The 25,031-nt window shown below is 34.1% G+C and overlaps 1 protein-coding gene across 12 annotated transcripts in view; it reads left to right on the top strand.

The window, feature by feature from the left end:
- The window catches only part of PPFIA2 (PTPRF interacting protein alpha 2), a gene marked incomplete at both ends in the record, with an annotated part of 485,975 nt that overhangs the window by 383,891 nt on the left and 77,053 nt on the right, over positions 1 to 25,031 (top strand). For all 12 annotated transcript variants that reach the window (XM_080705637.1, XM_080705639.1, XM_080705631.1 and 9 more), the window contains 8 exons: positions 1,434 to 1,517; positions 1,767 to 1,898; positions 4,148 to 4,210; positions 8,857 to 8,948; positions 14,226 to 14,361; positions 17,612 to 17,832; positions 20,712 to 20,949; positions 22,089 to 22,118. In XM_080705637.1, the coding sequence (XP_080561763.1) occupies positions 1,434 to 1,517; positions 1,767 to 1,898; positions 4,148 to 4,210; positions 8,857 to 8,948; positions 14,226 to 14,361; positions 17,612 to 17,832; positions 20,712 to 20,949; positions 22,089 to 22,118 (996 nt within the window). The remainder of the gene's footprint in view (positions 1 to 1,433; positions 1,518 to 1,766; positions 1,899 to 4,147; positions 4,211 to 8,856; positions 8,949 to 14,225; positions 14,362 to 17,611; positions 17,833 to 20,711; positions 20,950 to 22,088; positions 22,119 to 25,031) is intronic.

Below are 25,031 nucleotides of genomic sequence, written 5' to 3' on the forward strand. Positions count from 1 at the left end.
ACCGTGGTAACCTGACAGTCACCTCCAAGACATGTAACTAACCTTAGCACTGGGCACATGTTAGCTTACAGAGACTCTGTGCTGCCTGTTTGCCTTAGGACACTATTTTGTTTCCATAGCAACAAATGAATGCAGAAAGTGTGGAGTGGTCCTTGGTATCATTTAGGAAAGTTCACAAATAAATTTTCTTGTCCTCACAGTGTTATCATCACCTTTATAATTTGAGGACTTTTAATCGTGTTCATTTAAATTTCAAATTAAAGCTGTACCTAAGAAGAGGCAATTAAGTTTTAGATGGAAGACCATAATGTGCATTCAGAGACCAGAAGTCACTTCATAAATTGGCCACCGTTGCTGAGGAAACTCAATCCTGCTTGCATTGGGAAATACTAAAAACGTACCCTGTGGCTTAGCTTTTTCTCTGATTTCTATACACTCTATAGTAAAATTTCTTCCAAATATATTACACCTAAGTTACTCTCTAGCATAGGCCTGGACATTGAGATACATTTTTATCATTATTTTAAGGAATATGAAAAACAAACCAAGATATTTTAACAATCAGTCAGAGACATATTCTAGTGTTTGGTTTCCCATAATTCCAATGAATTCATGACTCCTTCAGAGTTGCTTTAGTTTGTTCTGTAATAGTCTGTCATTGCCCACCATCACTAACCTTTCATATCTTAGGTCAACACTTTTTATTTCAGCATATCATTGTTTTTCATTTATAACCATCAAGTGCATTATGTTCTCCAGATGTTAGTATAGTTCTCTCCATATAGAGTTCTGTCTATTAAAGTATTAACTTTGCTGTCATACTTTTATTTTAAGCATTCTGTGCTATGTTCTGTTCAGTGTCAGTGTCTTTAGTTCTGATTTTTCAATTTTGTCCCTCTCCTTTTCCTTGACTTGTTAGTCTGATCCAACCTCTTCTACCTCATCTGATGATTATCAATATGTTATGGAAGCTAAACTACAAGAAATGATCTCCATACGTAGGAAGGTAGTCCTACTGGACTTTACTTTCTATTGCTAACTAGAATCCATCTAAGTTTTTTCTTTTCATTTATGACAATTGTGTTAATTTTATTTATTGATAATCGACCATCTGTGCAGTTCAGTGCTTCAGGAGCTTAAGATTGGACAATGGCAGGTTTGTGTTCAAACCATGCAAAGTCTGCATGTCACATTTGGCTGATTCCATTGCTCATAAACGACTCCAATGTTTTGCTGATGCTTGGATGTAACAGGCCTTTGTAGCTGACACATTTCAAGCGATGCTGTTCAGCTGCCTGTTTAAAGAAAGTTTCTTTTTGAAAACTCTGTTTGCAGTTGGTAGTAGCTTGCTTTACATTTTATTTCAATTTATCTAGAGGAAAAGAGTTAACCGCATCTTACATTTCAGGTGCATTCTTCATATTTCTTAACAGGCTGAAGAGAGACATGGGAATATTGAGGAACGCATGAGACATCTAGAAGGTCAACTTGAAGAGAAGAATCAGGAGCTTCAAAGAGTATGTATATTAAGAGCCACCCTCCACCATCAGTTTATACATTACATATAAGGAGAATATTTTTCTTTATCACAGGTTTTATTCAGAATATTATGACTATGCCCTGTGCATTGTAAAAAAATTATTTCTGCTAACTTAATAAATACAGAGAAAATGAAATCCAAGTTAAGAGTAGCAAAAGTATAAAAGCAAAAGTGAACAATTTTTAAATCAGGTTTCATGTCATTTTTTTGTTATTTTGAATGTAAGGCTAGACAAAGAGAGAAAATGAATGAGGAGCATAACAAAAGATTATCTGATACCGTGGATAGACTTTTAACTGAATCCAATGAACGCCTCCAGCTTCACTTGAAGGAAAGAATGGCCGCTCTGGAAGAGAAGGTAAAAGAACAGAAAGGTAGACTCCCAAGCATGCTTAGCAATGGCACTATAACCGTGTTTCTTTTATATACTGCTGAAATCATAATATCAGCCAAATGATTCATCTGCTTCCTTTAGTTTAAAAGTGACTGGTACAATCTCAGATGAAAACCAGTAATTTCAGTAAAAATTTATTAGATAAAATTTAAATAAAAGTCCTCTGTGATATACAAATATTTCATATTAGCATGTTCATATAAGGAAAATATATTAAAATGTACTGGGCTTTGGTGATTACAATATTTTATTTATCTTTTCCTCCTATGTAAAAATGACAAAAAATAAATAGATGAAAGAGCGGTATTCCTACTTTCAACTATTCACATGTCTCAAATGACTAGTATCTACTACCAGTCTACAAATCAAAATGCGAATGAGTTTATGTTATCAACAGGATTATTGTTAATATTACCAGAGGGTTTAAAATCCCAGTATTTTCCACTGCAGTGTTTCAGAAAGACTGTTTCTATACAGTTTGCAATTAGATTCATAATTGTTTCACTGAGAGTTGGCAGCTACCAGACCAGCAAGAGTCATGTGAACTGGTTGCCAATTCTAGAACCTAGAGAAAGATAGAGGCTAAAATTTAAGTGGGAAATTACTTTTCAAAGTTTTAGGTTGAATACCAATTACTACTTTAGCTCCACATTTCCTCTTGACACATAAAATAAATCAACATAAGCTGGGTGTGGTGATGCACACCTGTAATCCTAGCATTTAGAAGTCTGAGACAGGAGAATTGCAGATTTTAGCCTATGCAGTTTAGTGAAACCATGTTTCAAAATATAAAAAATAGATAAAATCTGGCTGGGGTATAGCAGAAAGGTAGAATGCTCCTAGTTTCAATCCCCACTACAAAACAACAACATAAATAAACAACCATACTTAAGTGAAAAAATGTTTCAACAAAATGTCAAAATAATTTGATAATTTGCCCATTAAGAAGTGATAAAGCAGTTTTCTTCCCTTACAATTGCAATAACTTCCAGGCAATTAATTGTCTTCTTTATTTAATTTTACTCTGTATATTTCAAAAAGAATATATTCATTTTATTTTATAATTTATTTATTATTCTACTGGAAATTGAATCCAGGAGTGCTCTATTATTGAGCTACACTCTCAGCCTTATTTATTAAATAATTTATTTATTAAATTAGGGTCTCACTAAGTTACCAATGCCAACTTCAAACTTGTAATTCTCCTGCCTCAGTACCCCACTCCCAGGATCTGGGATTAAAGGCATGTACCACACTGCCCTGCAAGAATGCATTATTTTAACCATGCTTTATTGTATTGTAAAAGAAGTATAAAGCTTTAACAATAACATTTTTATGAAAAAGTTATTTTAGTTAACTATGTGCAACTTATTTCTAAATGTCTTAATGGCATATAACATTAATTTTTTAAAAGAACTAAAATTTTATTTTTATTTCTAAAATTTAATTGTCATTAATTTTTGATAATTTTAATTCTCTACTAATCGCATATTAAAATTATTGATTCTGTGTTTAAAAAGATATTTAGAAAGTGAGCCCTTGAAATGATTTGATGATTTCCTCTTTCCTTAGATAATAAAAATGAGTTCATTTAAATAATTTATTACACATATTCCTGCCTTATATTTAGTATATTGCTAATTCTCATTTAAAGGATACCCTAATTATTTGTAATTTAAAATGTAGTCTTAGCTCCCACTCATGGTCAGAATGCCAGATTCTTGACTCTCTTTCTAGCTATGTGCCAGGGATTCGTGATGACTACACAGCAGCCATTAGCAATGACAAGAGAGGACAGTCCAGTGCACATCAGTCTCAGTGTCATAGAAGCTAAAATCCACCAACACTTGATGACTTTGTTGTGTCTGCCCTAAGAGTTCAGATTCCCTTTGGGTTAAGAGGAAAATGTTGTAATAAATAGACTTTTAAGGAGATAAAAAAAATGTAGTCTTAGAAGAGACAAATAGAAATAGTTCAAAAGGTTCATTTTTATCCCATTTATCCATCCAGATGTTGCAAAGTAACATTTTCTATATGAGTAATATATTTCTCTAAATGGTAAGATACCATATTTGAATATTCCATTGAATATTCCATAGAAACCAATAAATATATGCACCAAGAAAGGAGTCAAAGAAGATTCTTGAGTGATAGAACGTTAATGTACTTGCTCAAGTATTTTCTGTTTATAACTCATTTCCTTTTTTCTGTAGAATGTTTTAATTCAAGAATCAGAAACTTTCAGAAAGAATCTTGAAGAATCTTTACATGATAAGGTATTAAGGAAGCTTTTTTGTCCATTCTTTTATTTCTCACTGATGAATGTTTTGTTGTGAAATAATTTTGGTAAGAAATAATTTTAGATATTATCTTTTAAAATAATTTAATTTTTTATATTATGCCTATAGAAAAGTGTACACATGTATGTAGAAGCTGAATGACTTTTACAATCTACACACAGTAATAATCAGTGCTCTGGAAGCTCCCTTCATGGTAGCTTATATTCACTATTTTTTTCTTTGAAGGTATTTCTAATCATTACTTCTAACATAAAAAATGGGGGGGTGGTCGGGTATACATTTTTGCCTTAAACAAATGGAATATATACACTAATTTGTTTCTAGTTTGGGATCTTTCCACAGAAATGTATTAATATATTATATATTACACATAATAAATATATTACATACTATACATAAGAATTATGCTAAGTTATATATTTGTAAACATGATCCTACTTCCAAAGTAGCCGTAATTCCTTTTTTGTTGTTGTTGTTTTTGGAGGTACTGGGGGTGAAACCCAGAGGCTTTCTACCTCTGGGGTATGCTCCCAGACCTATTTTATATTTAATTTGGAAACAGGGTCTCACTAAGTAGCTGAGGCTGGCTTTGTACCTGTGCGATCCTCCTGTCTCAGCCTCCCAAGTGCTGGATTACAAGTGTGAGCCACCACTCCCGGCTCAAAGTAGCTGTAATTCTAATTGACAAGAGAACACCTTTATAAACCCATGAGGATACAAGTAGCAGATCCCATGTTCAAGATGAGGGAAGTGGAGAGTAAGATATCGGGGTAGGAAGGATCATCATGCATGCCTTGTGAAGAAGACTTCAGAGAGCTGGACTTGAATAAAGAATTAAGATCATTTTGTCACAAGCCTTTCAAACAAGGTGCATGCAGCATGATTGGTGCTTGGAGGATGAGGGGTGAGCGAGTATGATCTCATAGTTAGCAATGGGCACAACAGTGTGGCTGGAACAACTATTACCATGGTAGGAGTTGTGGCATAATACACAGGTAATGACCAGATTGTCAAACCTTAAAAGTTATGGTTGGTAACATGTCTTTTCCTACCTCATTAGTCTCATTCATTAAAATTGATAACTTAAGAAGTGCCCCATAATTATGTGTTAAAAAAAAGATAAGAGGCATGGAGAGAGGTAAGGAAATGAAGAAAAGAAGGAACGGAAGAAGAGAGAAGGGGATCAGGGGTAGGGAAAGAGTTCTGGCAGCAGTATGATGATGTGGAAGGTACTAGAAAACATGAGAGAATAAAAACAAAAGAGAAAAATTATACATGAAGTTATACTTTATGATGCTAATTAAAAATACTCATCTGTTCCCATTGTCAGGATGTCCACAATCTCCTGATACATAGGTCTACAAGAGCAGTATAATATGATACCTGGAGAACAGCATCTAATTCTTTCTGAGCAGTTCAGAAAGTCTATGCTGATGGGGCATTTAAGTAAGCTCCCCAAGACATAAAATCTTAACAAACAGCAAGGAATGGGGTGTCCAAGGTAGAAGATGAAGCTTATGCAACAGCACAGAGAAACCAAAGATGGCTGATTTGATGAATCATCAGACTTTTGCTCTGACGGCTATGTCTTTAAAAAACTAGGTTTGACCAGATTGTAAATTTTGGACTTGATCTTGTTATGCAGTGTTATGTTATTCAAAGCTCCCTGTACTCTTGGCAAGATCCCCAGAACCCATTTTGTACCACCTACCCAAGCCTTGCAGCTTTAACAATCTGTCTAAGCAACCAGCCTTACTAATCATTTTATGCGTTGCATTCTTATTAATGTCAATCTTCAGAGAAGGTATTCCTGGGTCAAATTTGATTTCTGAACTATCATCCAATATATCTGAGATTATTCAATAATCTGACTACTCCTACAATTGTTCAAAACGTCTCAAATAAATATAATTATAGTCCATTATCAGCAACCTCTTTACTTAATGTTCTTACATTATGCTCATCCTCTTTACTTAATGCTCTTTATAATCTTTCTTTATGTTTAAAATTTGAAGTTCCTGGAGCTATCCTTGATTCTCTTCTCTCAGTCCCTGGTGAATTTACCTAATCTCATGTATTTAATCACCACTGATGAATTGAGCATTTTCTAATTTAGATTATCTACTGAGTTATTTCCCTTGAAAAAGTTTATATATTATAGTGCCAACTGGATATCTCCATTTGGACACGTACACATTCAAATTTAACCACATCTTCCCCCTACACACCCCCCAAGCACCATGTACACCAAACATAAATGCTACCCCATAGTCTTCTCGGCTAATCACAACTACAACTTTTTTCAGTGACTCATGTTTAAAAATGTGAAGTATTCTTAATTCTCAAATTTATCTCACATCTTATGACCAATTTAATAGGCAATTTTAATTAGTTATTCCATAAAAATCTAGTGAAAAAGGTCTATCCATTTCTCTCTTGAAGACCATTCATTTCCAAACCATTATTCTCTTTATAGTTTTTTTTTTAATTCCCAGTAATATTCTTTCCTTTCTTTTTCCCAATCCCATTCAGCTGACAGTATGGTCATGTCATATCTGTGCTCAAAATTCTCCAAAACTGGGATGGTGGCGGATACCTGTAATCCCAGTACTTGGAAAACTAAGACAGTAGGATCCAAGGTTTGAGGCCAGCCTAAGCCACTTAGTGAGACCCTCAGCAACTTAGTGGTACCCTGTTTCAAAATAAAAATTAAAAAGTGCTGGGGTGTATTTTAAAGGTAGAATGCTCTTGGGTTGAATCCCCAATATAAATAAAAATCTCTTTATTCTCACCCAGAATAAAGGGCAAAGAGCTTCACATGTCTTTTGGGACTTACCTTTCTACATCCCACAATCATATTTTTCTAAGTCTTCTGCATCTTTTTCCTTAATCTTTCCAACTCACCACATAGGACTCTTGTCCTCTACCTCGCCAAATGTACTTCTGCTAAAGGCAAACTGTACTTGCTTTTCCTTCTATCTGCAACACTTTTTTCCAAGATAGTTTCCTATTTTATTTCCTTTCTTTACTTTAGGTATTTTATTATGTATCACTTTATCATTAAAGAGCCCTTCCATGACTCCCCTATTTTCTTCCTACCAATATCCTATACTCTCATACATCTTATTTTTATTGCTTGTCTTTTCCACTAGATAGTAAAAAAAAAAATGAGAGCAAGAAATTTGTCAAGGAATTACTATACACTAGGTACCTAGAAAATCAAAACCAAAGGTATTCATTCATTTTTCCGGAAAAATAAATTAATAAATTCAACAAGAAATTACTGGGTTTTTTTTTTGATGGTACTGGGGATGGAACCCTTATACCTCTGGGCTACACTCCCAGACCCATTTTATATTTTTATTAGGAAAGAGGGTCTCTTAAGCCAGTAAGGCTGGCTTCGAACCTGCGCGATCCTCCTATCTCAGCCTCCCATGTGCAGGGATTACAAGTGTGCATCACCACACCCGGCAAAACTACTATTTTTAAGCAAAGTATTTATTTGTGCATATATTTTAAAATGATATGACTAGCAGAAGAATACGTGTTAAAAAGCCTGGAGCTGATAAAATAATTCAAGAAAAATATTAAAAGAACTTAGAAGCCGGGTATGGTGGCACATACTTGTAGTCCCATCATTCAGGAGGATGAGACAGGAAGATTGTGGTTCACAGCCTCAGCTACTTAGTGAGGCCCTTTTTAACTTGGTGAGACCCTGTTTCAAAAAATAAAGAATAAAAAATAGCGATGGGAGTGTAGCTTAGAGGTAGATGCCCCTTGGTTCCATCTCTAGTACCGCAAAAAAAAAAAAAAAAAATTAGAGTAGGAATGTGGTTGTGGGAATAAAAAGTACAGATAAAAGAAACTTTACCAAGGCACATTGATTTAAATCATGGTGATAAAGGAAGTGTGAATAAAATAAAATGTCAAGCAGCAGCCACTGGAAGAGGGGAAAACCTTGGAAAATCTGAAGGACACATTTATACATTTATGACCTTATTAAAGTTCCAATCATTAAAACTAAATTAAGTGTTTTCATGAACATATAACTAAGAGCTATAAGACAATCTCTATCTTCATAAATTTACAGACAAAAATATCAACCTGAGAAAATTATCAGAAGTACAAGTCATTGGACCAATATTGGCCAAAATTAACGTAGCTGTTTTTGGATGAAATGTTCTGTGATGTTTAGTCTACTTTGTTAATAGAATTCATTGGGGCTGCAGATTCTTTACTAATATAAATCTAAACCTTTATAGAATGATCTAATGTAGTCACTTATTGGAATAAGTAGGATCTTTTCATTTCTTTAAGACTATTTTTTCTATTATCCATTTTGAAGTGATTATCTTCATGGTTGCCCATGATGTTAATATTCTCATGAATGTGCAAAGGCAAGGGATTAATGTGTGCCAGAGAAATTTTTATTGATTTCTATTACTTGCATTTTTATTACAAGGGGAAAATACAGGCATATTTTCCATCATGTCTAATAACCTATAATAAAAATATATCAGTCAGCTTTTTACTTATAAAAACCATAAAGGTTGGCTTATTACTATTAAAAGTTAGTAATGCTGGCATGTGATTATCATTTGAGTAACTTTTTTTATTTTTAGGAAAGATTAGCAGAAGAAATTGAAAAGCTGAGATCTGAACTTGACCAAATGAAAATGAGAACTGGCTCTTTAATTGAACCCACAATATCAAGGTAACACTAAATTAAAGCCTATCTCTAGTTCACAAAGAATAAACACAAATTTCCTTACAGTTTTATGTCTCCTCAACTCAAATAACTTTCTCCTATAACTCAGTAATGGTTGCTATTCTTTTCTTTACTATTTACTGATTTAGTTTCTACATTCAAAATAACTTTCCAATTTAGAAATACATTTAAGATATTTATTACAATTTAAATTATTTCCTTTTATATTCTAAATTAAATCATATGGATGAAAATAGATAATTTTTTTTTAGAAACTGAACTCTATGTACAGGCATAACATTTCATTCCAGCAGGAGGCATCAGCCCCTTTCTTTCCCTACAGATGTTCAATACAGATGTCCAGTGACTTAGGACTAAACAAATATGATTACTTATGCTCACTTAGCATCTTTTTATTTTGTTAAAATATTTGCAAATTTATACAAAAGAAGAAATTACATATGTATAAAGAACATTCAACTGAATTTAGCCATGCTTATCTATTTTGATTCACTACCTCCTTATAAAAATAAGAAGCTATGCAACAGTCATTTACTCTGAAGATAGACAGATAGATAGATGATAGATGGATGATAGACAATAGGTAGATGATAGATAGATAGATGATAGATAGATAGATGATAGATAGATAGATAGATAGATAGATATCAACAACTTACATATAATTTTTGTCCTTCAGGCATTTTATTTACAGATGATAAAAAACCTTAGAAGGACTCACTCATTTGCTTAAGAAATACAGAATAATATCAGCTGCTTGAAATTTTTGACAACCAGAGATTTCTAAGAGAAACCCATTTTTCTTGGCACTGTTTTCAATTTCAGAATCTTAGTTTGAGCCAGGCGTGGTGGCACATGTTTGTAATCCCAATACTTGGGAGGCTGAAACAAGAGGATCATGTAGTTTCGGAGCCAGCCTCAGCTACTTAGTGAGGGTCTCAACAACTTAGTGAGACCCTGTTTTCAAATTAAATTTAAAAAATAGAGCTGAGAGTGTAGCCTACAGGTAGAAAGCCCCTTTGTTTCCATCCCCAGTAACACACACACACACACACACACACACACACACACACACACACACACAAAGAATCTTAATTCTACAAGGGCAGAAATATATCTGTTTCAATAAGTACTATAATTCTAGCACCTGAAACACGACTGGCATGTAACATTCTCTCAGTCAATATCATTGAGTGAATGAATGAATGAATGAACATCTAGGAAAGCATGTTTTAGGTGATTAGATAAAAATCCAAATTGAAAAATCCTAAAGGATATTCCACTCTTTTCAATGGAAGCATAAATAAAAATAGTAATTGATATGTAAGTCTCTCTTCGCTTTAGTGTGAGAAATACAATTCTATAGGCAGAAAGAAACTTTTAAATATATGTCTTTAAATTAGAAAAATCATGCTTACTTTTCAAAGTCTTACTTATGTATCTGAGCAGAAATTAATTCAGTGGTATGTGTTCGCATATAGTTGATGGTGATGATGATGGTGATGGTGATGGTGGTAAAAAAATAGCTAATAAAATATCAAAGAAGCAAATACATAGAACAAACATGATCTAATCAGCAAGTTAATTATATTCTAATAGGAAGCAATGACCATTTCCTGTCTTTATGATCTTAGATCTCAGAATGAAGTTGTAGAAGTGTCTAAAAGTTTATCACTGCAGCCAGGAGTGATGGCACACACTTGTAATCCCTGCGCTTGGGAGGCAGAGACAGGAGGATTGCACAGGTTCAAAGCCAGCCTCACTGGCTTAAGAGAGCCTGTTTCTAAATAAAATATAAAATAGGTCTGGGAGTGTAGCCCAGAGGTAGAAGGGTTCCATCCCCAGTACCACCAAAAAAAAAAAAAAAAATCATCACTGCAGCCTAACAATGTAACATTTATCTTCCTTGAAGGGTCATGAATTCTTTGATGCAGCAGATAGTAGTAAAAAGAACACCAGACCAAGAATAAGATGATTCACATTCCTATATTTCAGATAGATAATTATTTTATTAGCTGTTTGATTTTTAAAAAACCCATTTAAAATAATTTTCAAACATATTTTATATAAGTAAATGGACTTAATATTTTTCTGATTATTACACAACCCTATAAATAAAATGAGAAAAGTGAGACAAGGTGGATTTGTAAACAATAAATCATGTCACAAGCATAAATTATTGTAGGCATTATTAAGATAGTTAAGCTTATTAAACTTACAAGAAGTTACAGCAAAACTGAATGTTTACTAAACAGTAATTTTTATTGAACAGCCATGCTTTTGAGGGTACATAATTAAATTTATATGTAAAATAGAAGATGCAGGAGAACTCAATTCACTAATTTTTGATCTCACAGAAAGGGAGCTGAGAAGAGATGAGCAAAGGATAGTAAACCTTATCAAACTAATATTCTCTACTAATATCTGAGAAGAAAGTAAAATGAATTTCAGAGTGGCTGGAAAAGGCATGTCTTGGTTCACGTCTGAAGAAAAGATAGAATCTGAGTAACTGGAAAGGACAATAGAGGGCATTCTAGGAAGCAAAGGGTGGGTAAGAGGTATTCTCTAAGAAAAGTTATACCTGATTTGTCAGTGGAACTCTTTAGTGAGATTATATGCAAGAATTTCAGAGGAGATACAGGGGAGAAACTATACAGTGACTGTTTTGTAATTTATTTAAATCTCCCTAAAGCTTCTCAAAATGAACATCTAAAATGACTTAAAAATCGAATTAGTTCTCTTGTTAAAGAACTAGCTGTTAAAGAATGAGAGAGGAGAGAGAGAGAGAGAGAGAGAGAGAGAGAGGAGAGGGAGAGGGAGAGGGAGAGGGAGAGGGAGAGGGAGAGGGAGAGGGAGAGGGAGAGGGAGAGGGAGAGGGAGAGGGAGTGGGAGAGGGAGAGGGAGAGGGAGAGGGAGAGGGAGAGGGAGAGGGAGAGAGGGAGATCAGTAACTTCTTTGCACGTTAAAGCAATGGCTCTTCTAGGATTAGTGCTAGCTGGGATCTTTTGTTCTCTCAAGATTTATTATGCACCTTTTACTTTCCAGACATTGATGCATTGAAGATACAGTGGAGAGAGGAAGAACATATGTCCCTGATGGAAAATACAGGAATACTAGTTTGAGAAATGGTTGCAATAGAGGGAATACCAGGAACTAGAGCAGTCTATAATGGGAATTTTATGCTGAGATTTTAAGAATGCTAGCCATGTAAATGTGTTGAGGCTATTTCCGGCAGGAAAAACAAAGAACAAACAAAACAAAACCCCAAACTGGGTATGTCTAAAGGCTCAAAAGTGAAATAAAATGCTAATTAATGAGGGAATTGAACGAAAGTCAATTTATCTGGGTAGAGGTAAGGCAGACAGGTTGGAAAGGAGAAAGGGCCTGGGTTATGGACACCCTTAAAAGGTTATTGAAGTGTTTTAAGCAGGGCATAGATGTGTCAGTTCTGTTTTGTACGTGTGTGTGTGTGTGTGTGTGTGTGTGTGTGTGTTGCTAAGGATTAAACCCAGGGACATTCTACCTCTGAGCGACACCCCCGGCCTGATTTTGTATTCTTTATTTTAAAACAAGATCTCATTACGTTGCAGAGGGCCTCACTGAGTAGCTAAGGCTGTCCATGAACCTGGATCCTCCTATCTCAGTGGCCCAAGTACTAGAATTACAAGTTTGTGGCACAACGTCCAGCTCCTTCACCTATGGCTGCTTGCATTAATGTTTTTTTTAATATAAATGATCTAGAGGTGAGAGATAATACAACAAAGAAATCCTCCTTTGATGATACCCAACAGAACATTAATGCAAGCAGCCATAGGTGAAGGAGACCTGGCCAGTTCTGAGCTGGGTAGTTTTGTAGTATATTATAATTTCATTCATTCTTTTCTTGATACGTATTTATAAAGTACTTACTAAGTGCTAAGCACACCCTCCTGGACAATGAATTATGACTAAAATTGATCTTTGTCTTCATGAAACTTCAAGCTTCTATTCAATAAATACACTGAGAAATACATTCATTCCTGAGTATGTATGACTGATTGGATGATTTGTCTCTATGATTTCTCTACTCTAAAAGAAGTTTACTTATGTTTCAAGTTCATTAGTATAAAACTAATAATTGCCAACTATTTGGGGAATGACCCCTTAGTTCATTTGCTGTAATTTTCCATTTGGCAAAACATGTTTGTTTTTTAAGTTAGGTCGGTGTCTCCCACTGTTACAAACATTCAGACGTCACCTAACCTTTTCTAATCTTTCCAGACATTCGGAAATGCTGTCATTGTTCAAAAGGGGGGCTAAGGGAGAAAGTATAGTCGATGAGCAGGAACCCTAAGTTCAACAGAGAGCATAGCTTTAAATGTATTTCTTACTGATGATGGGCCTGTTATTTCATTTTACAAGACAGCATGAAATTGCTGTTATTATCATCATCATTATTGTAGCAATAAGCTGAATTTGCTGTAAGTCTATATAGTGATAATGTGCCTGGAGAAACCTATTTTGCACTTTGATTACAGTCTACTTTATTACTGTGTTTATTGGAAACTGGTGATGATATTGTGAGATTGGAATTTTCCAAGTGTTTCATCTCTAAACAAATTGCAGAATCGAATATGCTTACCAAATATTTTCCCTCATCATTTTGTAACAATGCCTTATCAAAAACTAAAACAGTGTTCTGATGGTACACTCTATTTTACTTTAAAAATAAGATTACTAATCTTGTGTCAATGTGATTTTAAGCATTTTTGTGTTTTCCTAAATTGAAAAATAGAACATCGTAGAGAAGGTATGAATAAATTTTTCTAAAACTTTTAAAATTAGAAAAGGTCTGGTATCCTCCACAGACACAATTTTCACGTATTTTTTTATGTTATTGAGGGAAAAAAAAAGTAGTAATAAATGGGCAATATTGAGATACTGGCTAAAGAGTACAAACTAAAGAGAATTTCCATAATTTAATGTAATGGGTCCTGGTTGTCAATCTTAACAGCATGTTTCATTGTATTACCATATTTGTAAATGATTATAAACATGTTTGCAAGTATATTCTCAAGGATAATATGCAATGACTTTCAGGAATGGGCCTAAGACTGGAACTTTTCTAAGTCCTTGAAGAGGACTCACCAATTTTCGTTTTTGAAGTTTATTTCCTTCAGCGTTTATGCTTTATTGTCAGTTAAGTGGCAGATAGTGATTTGGTGGTAAGTTTAATTTTTGAGATTGTATCTATTTCACATCTTCTTCTCCTTTTTTTCCCAGAACTCATCTAGATACCTCGGCTGAGCTGCGGTATTCAGTTGGCTCCCTTGTGGACAGCCAGACTGATTACAGGACAACTAAAGTAATAAGAAGACCGAGGAGAGGCCGCATGGGTGTGCGGAGAGATGAGCCAAAGGTTAATCACTTTACTCCAACTCCTTGATCATTTAATTAAATGCATGAGTCCACCTTGGATAGAACTTAAAAGAGAGAATTCAGCATTTTTATTAGTCTCAGTCCCAGAATATGACATAATGCTCCAATGATAACTAGCACAAAGTTTCTACTATAGACTAGACATTGAACGAAGCATTTCCCACATGTTTATCTGCATGATGTTATGAACTGGGTACTCTCTTTTCAATAATTTTAGACATAAAAAGATTTGGGCTCAGCCGGGCGTGGTGGCGCACGCTTGTAATCCCCGCGCCTGGGAGGCAGAGACAGGAGGATCGCGCAGGTTCGAAGCCAGCCGTGCTGGCGTAAGAGACCCTGTTTCAAAAATATAAAATAGGTCTGGGAGTGTAGCCCGGAGGTAGAAGGGCTTCCAGGAACCCCAGTACCACCAAAAAAAAAAAAAAAAAGATTTGGGCTCAGAAAAATTAAGTGTTCACCATTACACAGAACACTGATAGAGTTAAAACCTTAGCCTATATTTGAGTAGTTTTAAATACCATTTTACTATATGACCAAACAAATGAATCTTAGGTTTGTTTGGGTACATAAACAGTGAAATTCGTATCGTTCATTCTAATTGATTAGTGATATTAATAAATATTACTACATTAAAAAGTTTAAAGATTATGTTCATAGACAACCCAAAGTATTTGTAGAGAACTGTCAATGCTTTACTGCATTACTAGACTTTTATTCAGTGAATAATTTAATTCTTTTATGGTACTGGGGTTCCTGTAAACCATTCTACCTCCAGGCTACACTCCCGGACCTATTTTATACTTTTTATTTGGAAACAGGGTCTCAAGCCAGCACGGCTGGCTTCGAACCTGCGTGATCCTCCTGTCTCCGCCTCCCAAGTGCGGGGATTACAAGTGTGCACCACCATGCCCGGCGAATAATTTAAAATTTTTGAGCTATACTTTTTTAAATAAATAATATAGTTGTCTCTTTAGCGAGTAGCACTGTTTCTTTGAACCCTGAGTATAATTTGTTTTCTCAACCAGTTTTATGTATTCAGGATACAATATATTTGTCTTGTTAGAACACAGATTTTAACTACCTTTTGTTTTTAACTAGTACCGATATAACATGTATAAATGAACTCATCACAGTAGGTATCCAATATCTGTAGATTGAATGAATAAAAAAAAGAACTGATGAAGATTAAATTATGTTCATCTGAAATTTTTTCTCATTACTATCATTGCTCCTTGGAACCAAAACAACTTGTAACACAAATGCCAATCCAAGTCTTAATTCTTAATACTCAGGAAAATGTCATGTAGTCATCCATATAATTAATTTTGCATGATCACAATAATGAAAACTAATTTTTTATATTTTTCTTTTATTGGTGCACTATAATTTCACATCATAACATAGTTCAGAGTATTTGGCATACACACACACAGCACTTGCTGAGTTTTCTCCTGGATCCCCTCTCCCTTACTTCTCCATAATAGTATTGAGATTGGCACTGGCATTCTCACATATGTACATAATGTCAATTGAAGTGTTTTCTTTATTAATTCTCCTTCTCACTCCACTGAAGTTTCTCCTCCTTTATGTAAAGTCTCGCTGGCATCCTGATTGTTCCCTAGGTTCCACATATGAGAGAAAACATATGACCCTTCACTTTCTGTGACTAGCTAATCTCACATAACAATGTTCTCCAGGTCCATCCATTTTCCTACAAATTACATAATTTGGTTCTTCTTTATTGCTGAGTAGAATTCCACTGTGTGTATATCCCATAGTTTTGTGATCCATTCATCTGTTGATGGACACTTGGGTCGGTTCCATAATTTGGCTACTGTAAATTGTGCTGCTATCAGCGTGGCTATGAATGTGTTACTATTATATTCTGATTTCAGTCCCTTTGGCATGATACTCAGGAGTGATATAACTGGATAATATGGTGGACCATTCCCAGTTTTCTGAGGAATCTCTATGCTGATCTTAATAGCGACTGAACTAATTTGCAGTCCTACCAACAGTATAGAATTCCTATTTCCCCATATCCTCACCAGCATTTATTATTGCTTGAGTGATTATTATTATTTTTACTTTTTGTTGGTGTATTCTTGTCATAAATCAATGGAGTGCAGTATGGTAGAGGCATATATACACACTTAACTCAGCCCTTCCCCAATTCTCACCCCATTTCCTCCCCTCTCCTTCCTTCTCATGTTTGACTTAGTGATTGAAATGTTTGTGAATGTATAACATGTACTTTAGAAAATTTCCCTCCTCCCTGCCCTTCCCCCTCAATTAGGTCACCTTATTTGCTGCTCTATGATTTCTCCTGTGTCTAGAGTTCTTCCTATCACCCATTTTCTCCCTAGCTTTCACATATTAGGGAGAACATCCAATTTTTTACTTTTTGTGACTGAATAATCTCACTTAGCATAATGTTCTCAAGTTCCATACATTTGCCATTGGAATTTTACTTAGCCATAAGGAACAAAATTACGTTGCTTGAATTTTTGATGATTGAGATTCAAATTACATTAGGGCGTATCTCTTCTGCCCATTCCTTCATACCTTCAAAGTGTAATTTGAAAAATATTGGTCTATTGCTTACTAAAAGCTCTCAAGTGGAGAACTTACTAGTTATATAAATATAAGCCATATAAATCTGCATGTTTTGGGCTTAAAAACCAATGAGATATTCAAGTAATTAAAGAAGTATAAAAGAATATTCAATTATTTTTCCATTTTTAATAATATTTTGTTAGAATATATACAAGTAATTTTTAGGAGGGAATTCTTATGTAATTTTTATAGGATAATATCTGTGGTCTCCACTTTTAATAAGAAAAATGTAGGTGAGACTAATTAGTATAAGAAATGCATATTTTTGAGTAGAATAAATAAATAATGTTATATTTAGAATGAAGGAAAAGTGTTGCCAATGTAGTTGCTTAAAATTGTTACCTTAAAATGCGATTGAAATATCAATTACCTATCTCTACTGCCATTAAAATGTTGACATTTATATTGAGAATATCTGCCATTGCTTAAGATGTCAAGAAACTATTTTACTGAACTAGCAAATTGAAATGTTAATAATTGATCCTGCTTTTGCCCAGTCAGGTATAAAAGCATACTTTTTGTTGTTTTTATTGTTATTTTTCAGGTTTATTCTTTAGCAATGAATACATAATTTACATTTGACAAGTGATATACATTTTTCATGTACCCTTTAGGTGAAATCGCTTGGAGATCATGAATGGAATAGAACACAGCAAATTGGAGTACTAAGCAGTCACCCATTTGAAAGTGACACTGAAATGTCTGATATTGATGATGATGATAGAGAAACTATTTTTAGCTCAATGGATCTTCTCTCTCCAAGTGGCCATTCTGATGCCCAGACTCTAGCTATGATGCTTCAGGAACAATTGGATGCAATCAACAAAGAAATAAGGTAAGAAAAGTTAGTACTAATGGTTTCAACAAAATATGAGACCTTGATGCTGTGATTCTCAGATCAGAATCATTGACATCACCTAGCTTGTTAGACCTGCAGGATCTCAGATCTCACCCTCACCCACCAAATCAGATTGTACATTTTTGAGAGATTTCTAGTATTTGTGTATTTCTTCTATGTAAAATTAGGATAACACTTGTAAGAAGCATATATAAAACATATATAGTCTAATGACATTGGGGGCAATATAAAATAATAAGAGTTTTCTTTATTTAATTTTAAAGTAATAAGTTAAAATTTATCAGACATACTTTAGGTAGATTTCATACTGCAGTAATGTACTAAATAATATGCAAATTAATATACTCTCAGCTCTTTTAAAAATATTTAGACATTAAAGTGAAATTAACTTAATATTATTTTATTAGCTTTAAGTCATTATACTGAGAATAATGAATTGCTTAGAAGTTTATTAGTGTGAACTGCCTTTAAAAACACTTAAAATCCCATTTAAGACCAGTGGAGCATGCCTTAGTCTTCTTGCCATAACAAGATATAGGCTGCGTGGCTTAAATGCTAAATTTTTTTCCTCCAGTTTTGGAGATCATAAAGTCCATATTAATCAATTCTGGCACAGATCAGTTTCTGATTAAAAGACTCTTCTAAACTCTCAAGAGAAACAGGTGGCTAGAGAAATAGAGGAGAGATTTTAAAGAGAGAGAAAAAAAAACATTAATTCTGTTAGATTAAGTGCTCACCATTACGACCTCTTTTAACTTTATTTACCTACCAAAGTATCCATATCCAAATGCAGACTCATCCTGGGTAAACACTTCATCATATGAATAAAGCTAGTGGGATCCAGGTTGGTCCTCAGCAGAGCATGTGCTAAAAGCAGGATAGTGTGTGCTCCTCTGTCAAAACTACTGGGATTTGTTAAAAAGCTATTGCTTTAAATAATAGGATAAAACTAAAGCTCCTAGATTAAATTCCTTTAGTAATACATTGCATGAGAAATACAGAGTGTTCATTTTAATGTTTGTAGACAGTTAATTGTATTCAATACTGTTTAAAACTTGCTTTTCAATTTGACTGCTCTCCTTTTTCAAAATGAGACCAAATTCTTCTGCAGACCTTTTGGCAATTGACTAGTAGTCCTTATATCTATAAATAAAAATATCATATTTTGGTATTTACGTACATGGCAAATCAGACATATCAATAAAAATAACCACCTATTTTTGGGAATTACATGTGAAACTATCCTAAGTAAGCCAATAAGGATCAAATTTATCTACATTTTTAAATATAAAAGGCTTAATATATCTGCTACACATAATTTAATATTATAGCCTAAATGTCTCTTTATTATGTTTTTATCTCAAAGCCAATAAAATATGTGGGTGATGTTTTCTAACTATATATTTTTCATAAAAGATATGAAAAATTTTGTGTCATGTAGAAGAGATGACAAATGATTCTCATTATGCAATTGACTTGTATGCTAATACTCAAATATTAATTAATATAAAAATACTATAATAATTTTAAATTTATTTTTATTTTGTATTGGTACATTGTACTTATACATCATAATGACACTCTAAGTGTTATATTCATTTATGCCAAATTTAAATTTAAATATTATAAGTAATTTATACCAATGACATTAATTTATTTCTTCTTATTTACTGACTATCCCCAATAAGAACCAATATTTAGCAGGTGGATTTTTTTTTCTTTTGATATAGGAAACGGTTCATCTGTTTTTTCATATAATGAACAAGTTTTTACTAATTTGAGTGACACTTTTTTTCTGGTTCTAATCAAATCTGTTTTCTTCTTGATATGATTCACATTTACCTAGTTCTCTTCTGTTATTACCATTTATGTATCATAATAGCTCCTCATCTGGATGACATCAGTTTTTCTCTGATCTCTTCATATTTGAGTTCTAAAACTAATTCAACCAAACACTGAAGCCAGAGCAAACTTTTTAAAAACTGAGCATGTTTAAGTCCTTTCTCTGTTTCAAACTCTTCAATTGCTCTTCACACAAAGACTCAAATCCTTAATATGGTCTTCAGTGCTCTACCAACCCCACCTCTTTCTTACCACTCACCTGTCCTGCTCCTTGTCCCATTATGTGACTATTTAAAGGATGTTTTGCCTAGTAGATAGTAATGTTTTGAGAAGACTCTACATTTTATTTGGCTTTGGATAATTATGAGTGGCCATTTATTGAAAATCCTATTAATTAAATTTTATTGGACAAAAGCTTAATGAAATGGCTGCTGATATCTGGATTTCTAAGTGTATTTGATTGGTAGTTGTCTTCAAAAATAAGATTAGCTGCTGGGCCAGGCATGGTGGCACACACTTGTAATCCCAGCATTTGAGAGGCTGAGATGGGAGGATCATGGTTCGCAGACAGCCTCAGCTACTTAGTGAGGCCCTTTGCAACTCAGTGAGACGCTGTTTCAAAATAAAGAATAAAAAATAGGGCTGGAGGTGTAGCTCAGAGGTAGAATACCCCTGAGTTCCATTTCCAGTACCACACACAAAAAATGTAAGATTAGAATTAGTGATAGCAATTAACTAGGCTTCAAAATTTTTAAAGAATCTTAGCAGGTGGTAGTATAGAAAGAAGGTCAATGTATTATTTCTTTTTAAATTGTATCCTTTTAATAAGAGATTTTCTAAATGGAAGACAGAAAATCCTAACAATATACTGAAAATTTTACTGCTTAGGGAAGAAAGATGAAAATATTAGATTTGATATAGTGTTTGGAGTGCTTTTTAATTGATATATTATGTGAATACTATTTCCCATTACAGCAACAAACAATAGATCAATATTAAGCTGTGTCTTTCAGGCTGATTCAGGAAGAAAAAGAATCTACAGAGTTGCGTGCTGAAGAAATTGAGAACAGAGTGGCTAGTGTGAGCCTGGAAGGCCTGAATTTGGCAAGGGTCCACCCAGGTACCTCCATCACCGCATCTGTTACAGCTTCATCGCTGGCCAGTTCATCACCCCCTAGTGGACACTCCACGCCAAAGCTCACCCCGAGAAGTCCAGCCAGGGAAATGGATCGGATGGGCGTCATGACACTGGTATGATGATGTGCCCACAGAAACTGTGTCCTGTTACTATTAATGATACAATAACTAAAAGCACTAAGTATTTGCTCTTTTCTAAGGACTTTGTGTGCATTTTCCTGTTTCTCCTCCCCCAGCAACCCTATGTAGTAGAAATAATTATTAATTTCTTCATGTGATAAGAAAATGATAGAACACACAGTCAATAGAAGAGAATCTGAATATCACATTAGGAATTTCGTACAAACCGTAAAGTACACTTTTACCGATGGGTGATTTTTTAATTTAGTAAATATCAAACATCAAGTATTATAATTGCTTCTATATATCAATAAAAATTTAAAATTTACCAATATATAATTTTCATGAGAGCCATGAAAATCAAATGCATAAATTTCTTTTTATTTTTAGATTTATGTCAACCTTTCACAAATCCATAGGTATAAATAATTATGCTAGCAACATATAGTTCTAATACTGAGTTAGGGAAAATCAACATGTATTCTACTAATAAAAAAGATTTAACAAAAATATTAAGTGAATAAAAGTAGTCTGGAATCAAAAAAGGTACCATTTTCTTTATAAAATTATGTAATCGCTTGACAATACAGCAGTTTCCCCAAGCATGTTATGCTGAGGCCAGCCTTTTAGCATGTGTGGAAGTGAGGACATTTGTTGGTAAGCCAGGAAGTGGAATCCTTCAGGACAGTATCCTTGCCCAAAGGAAGCCCACAGCTCTCCATGGATGGAGCAACAAAATTCCATAAACTCAATATACATGCATTCAATGTTCATTCCAGTCCATATTTCCTTAGGAGGACGTAGTATCATGTTTATCTCTAGCTAGCTTCCTCTCGTGGCTAGACCCACACACGCTGTACTTTCTAATCCTGGGGGCCCCTTTCTCACATGCAGCCACAACTACCTCAGGGATACATGCCCCTCACCCAAGGCTTCTAGGTCTGGGAGTTTTCCTTTCTGAAGTAGCTACCAAGAGTGCTTTTATAATGATTAAATGACATTTACTTAGGATAGAATGGAATGAAGAAAAATGATAGCCAAATTATAGATACTACTTAAACTTATAACCTGGTCAAAGGGTAATCATTAATTAATTCTATTTTATGTTGTTTTTTTATTCCTGCCAATCGCAGCCAAGTGATCTAAGGAAACATCGAAGAAAGGTACTGTGATAACATTTGCACGATTGCTAGTTGAATATTGATTTTGTCTATAAAAGCTTTAAAATTATATATCTTCTACAGTAGTTCATAAACTTAAAAATAAATATGAATGATATTAAAATATTATTGTATGAATATGATCAGAAGAAATAATGCATCAAAAATAAGTAGTTCCTGTTTTGTAGAGCAACAACAAGATTATGGGGACTAGTACCCTGAATTCCTACCAGATACTTAAACCAGAGATGATAGAGTAAGATATATTAATATCAGTACTTAAATATCACCAGTTGTTTTAAAATGTTAGTTTCATTATTGTTCATCTCTAGTGAGGCCAAGAGATTAAAGGGCAACTCTCAAAGAAAGATCTTAGTTTGATATAGCACCTAAGAGAAGGGGGCATTGCATGTCTCCAAAGAGCAGGAGGGAGTGAGGGGGAAGCATGGGCTGGAGTCTTTTTGAAGTGTCTTCCAGCAGGGGAAGGAAAGGCAGGGCAAACAGATTTAAGATTAAGTTTTGGGGGGTCTCAGGTGTAGGGACCTTCCCCTAGAATTCAAAGAGTAAGAATTATTATCATGACTGTTAAGAAAGATTATGGAAAAAAAGAATCACAAACTAAAGGTTGTTGAGTGTTAGGTTAGGGAGTTACCATGAGTTCATTTTTACTTCAAAAGAATGCATTAAGATAAGAATTATCATTTCCATTGTGTTAACTAACTCCAAAGCCTTTCTCCTCCACTTTGCCTATAATCTGTGAGTTTTAAGTATTATTCGGAGAAACAGTTTGCATATGGTGTTTTTAAGAACTGGAAATTTGGTTGGGATGGTATTTTATAAGAAGGTGAGGAAAATTCTGAAAGCAGAAATGATAATGCTTAACAAGGAAAAATTGTAGAAAAGAATCATGTTTAGATCTGTCAGGGGCCCAGACAGGGGTCAGCTGTGGTTGCAGATAAGTGGGATTCTCTGCCAGGAAAGAAAACAGGTGGAGCTCCATCCAGTGAACAAACTGAGAACAGCAAGTTTATTCTGTAGACCAGTTTCTTATAGAAGTTACTACACAAAATGGCATGCCCATGTCAGTGGGATCTGTACATGCATGCTACACTTTATTTCATCAGTGAACATGTGTGTTACACTTTGCATAGTCATTGTATATGGGAAATGACTATGTTTAATATTTAATGACTTTGTTTACTCATTACACACACTGTATACAATGCACACACAGAAGATGTGCATGCACCTGTGATACAAGAGGTACACACCCCACAATCGTGCAGGGTGCACATGTGTCTGTGGCTGTACAGGATTATCATCATCGCCAGCCTTCACTTCCTCTGGGGACCCACAGGTCACACAACTGGTAAAATACTAATACGTGTTAGGATGAGTTCTGAAACATTCTTAATGAGTTTAGATGCGGTCTAGAAAGGATCTTCCATCACAATGAACTTGCTGATGGCAGTTCTTGAAAAAGATTCTCCTGGTTGGAATGTATTGGTCAAATAAAGAAAAAGACTAATATTTAAAATGCCTACATATTTAAATGACTAATATTTAAAATGTAAAAGTAATCTAGGCCTTGTTGACGGGACTTGACAATTTCATTACATTCCCCCAATTTATGAAGTCTACTGACCTTGGGTTTTTTTTTTAATTTTACAATAAAAAAGAATACTGTTCTCATCTGACCTCATTTTTAAAAAATTTAACAATAAAATGCAGCCCAGTTTATGAGGTCCTTATCAAATATAAACACATTTATGCATAATTGTCTTACATTAAAACAAATGAGATATTTTCCCAGAATTGCTACTTCAGACATATCAAGAAAGTATGTTCATCAAAGTTTCCACAAACATATACCTTTTAGCTGTATTTTCCATAATTTTGATACTTCACATATGCTACAATATAGTAATGTCATTAAAAATATAGCATGTAAACATATTCTCTACAATTAAGCTGACTGTCAGAAAGTACTTTTTATGACAGCTCCATATCTCTATGTCTGACAAAATTGAAAGTATCTTCAATTGATCTGGATTAAGAACTAGATTGTTCTCAAAGAAATCCCTTTCATCCTATCTGCCTTTGGTTTTCTGTATCTTTTCCAATTTTCTTATCACTAGTAGTAAAATGAAACAATTTTTAAAATTTATTTTTTTTATTATTTTCACTTGAAAAGAATTTTTCTTATAAATTGCTAACCATTTTTAAACACTTTTGGAAGACATTTGCTTAGTTTTACTAAAACACTTTATCTGATAAAATATTTTGCCAACTTGTAATCCTAGAACTTGGGAGGCTGAGACAGGAGGATCACAGGTTGTGTACAGCCTCAGCTAGTCTGGCCCTCTGCAACTTAGTGAGACCTTGATTCAAAATAAAGAATACAAAATAGGGCTAGGTGTGTAGCTTGGAGATAGAATGCCCCTGGGATCCATACCCAGTACACACACACACACACACACACACAAACACACACACACTTAAAGGTGTCTTTGTTATGATAACATGAATATGTGTAATGGTTTATTCTTAGCTCAAATATGTGCTCAGCACCTTTTTTTTTTATAAAGAGTATACCTCTGGTATGATAAACTAGATTACAGAAGAGCTTTTTTATAATTGCTACATATTGATCTTTTGTATTTATTACTCTTAAAAATGCTTTTGTGTAGTGGGTCCATGATATTTTAATTTCTTCATATTTTCCATAGTGTTGAGAAGTTCACAAGCTTTTTATTGCAATGTCTTCAAATTTAAATAGTTATGAAAATGATACTTTTGAATAATATCAGTTTTTACATGTAAATCTTATATGCCCCACTTTTTTGTTTTAGAATTAATCAAACAGCTTTGCCTTAATAATTCTTAATTTGTATCAGTTTCAGTTGAAATTTTAAA

Source organism: Muscardinus avellanarius (assembly GCF_963383645.1).
Source record: "Muscardinus avellanarius genome assembly, chromosome: 11".
Taxonomy (NCBI): Eukaryota; Metazoa; Chordata; class Mammalia; order Rodentia; family Gliridae; genus Muscardinus; species Muscardinus avellanarius.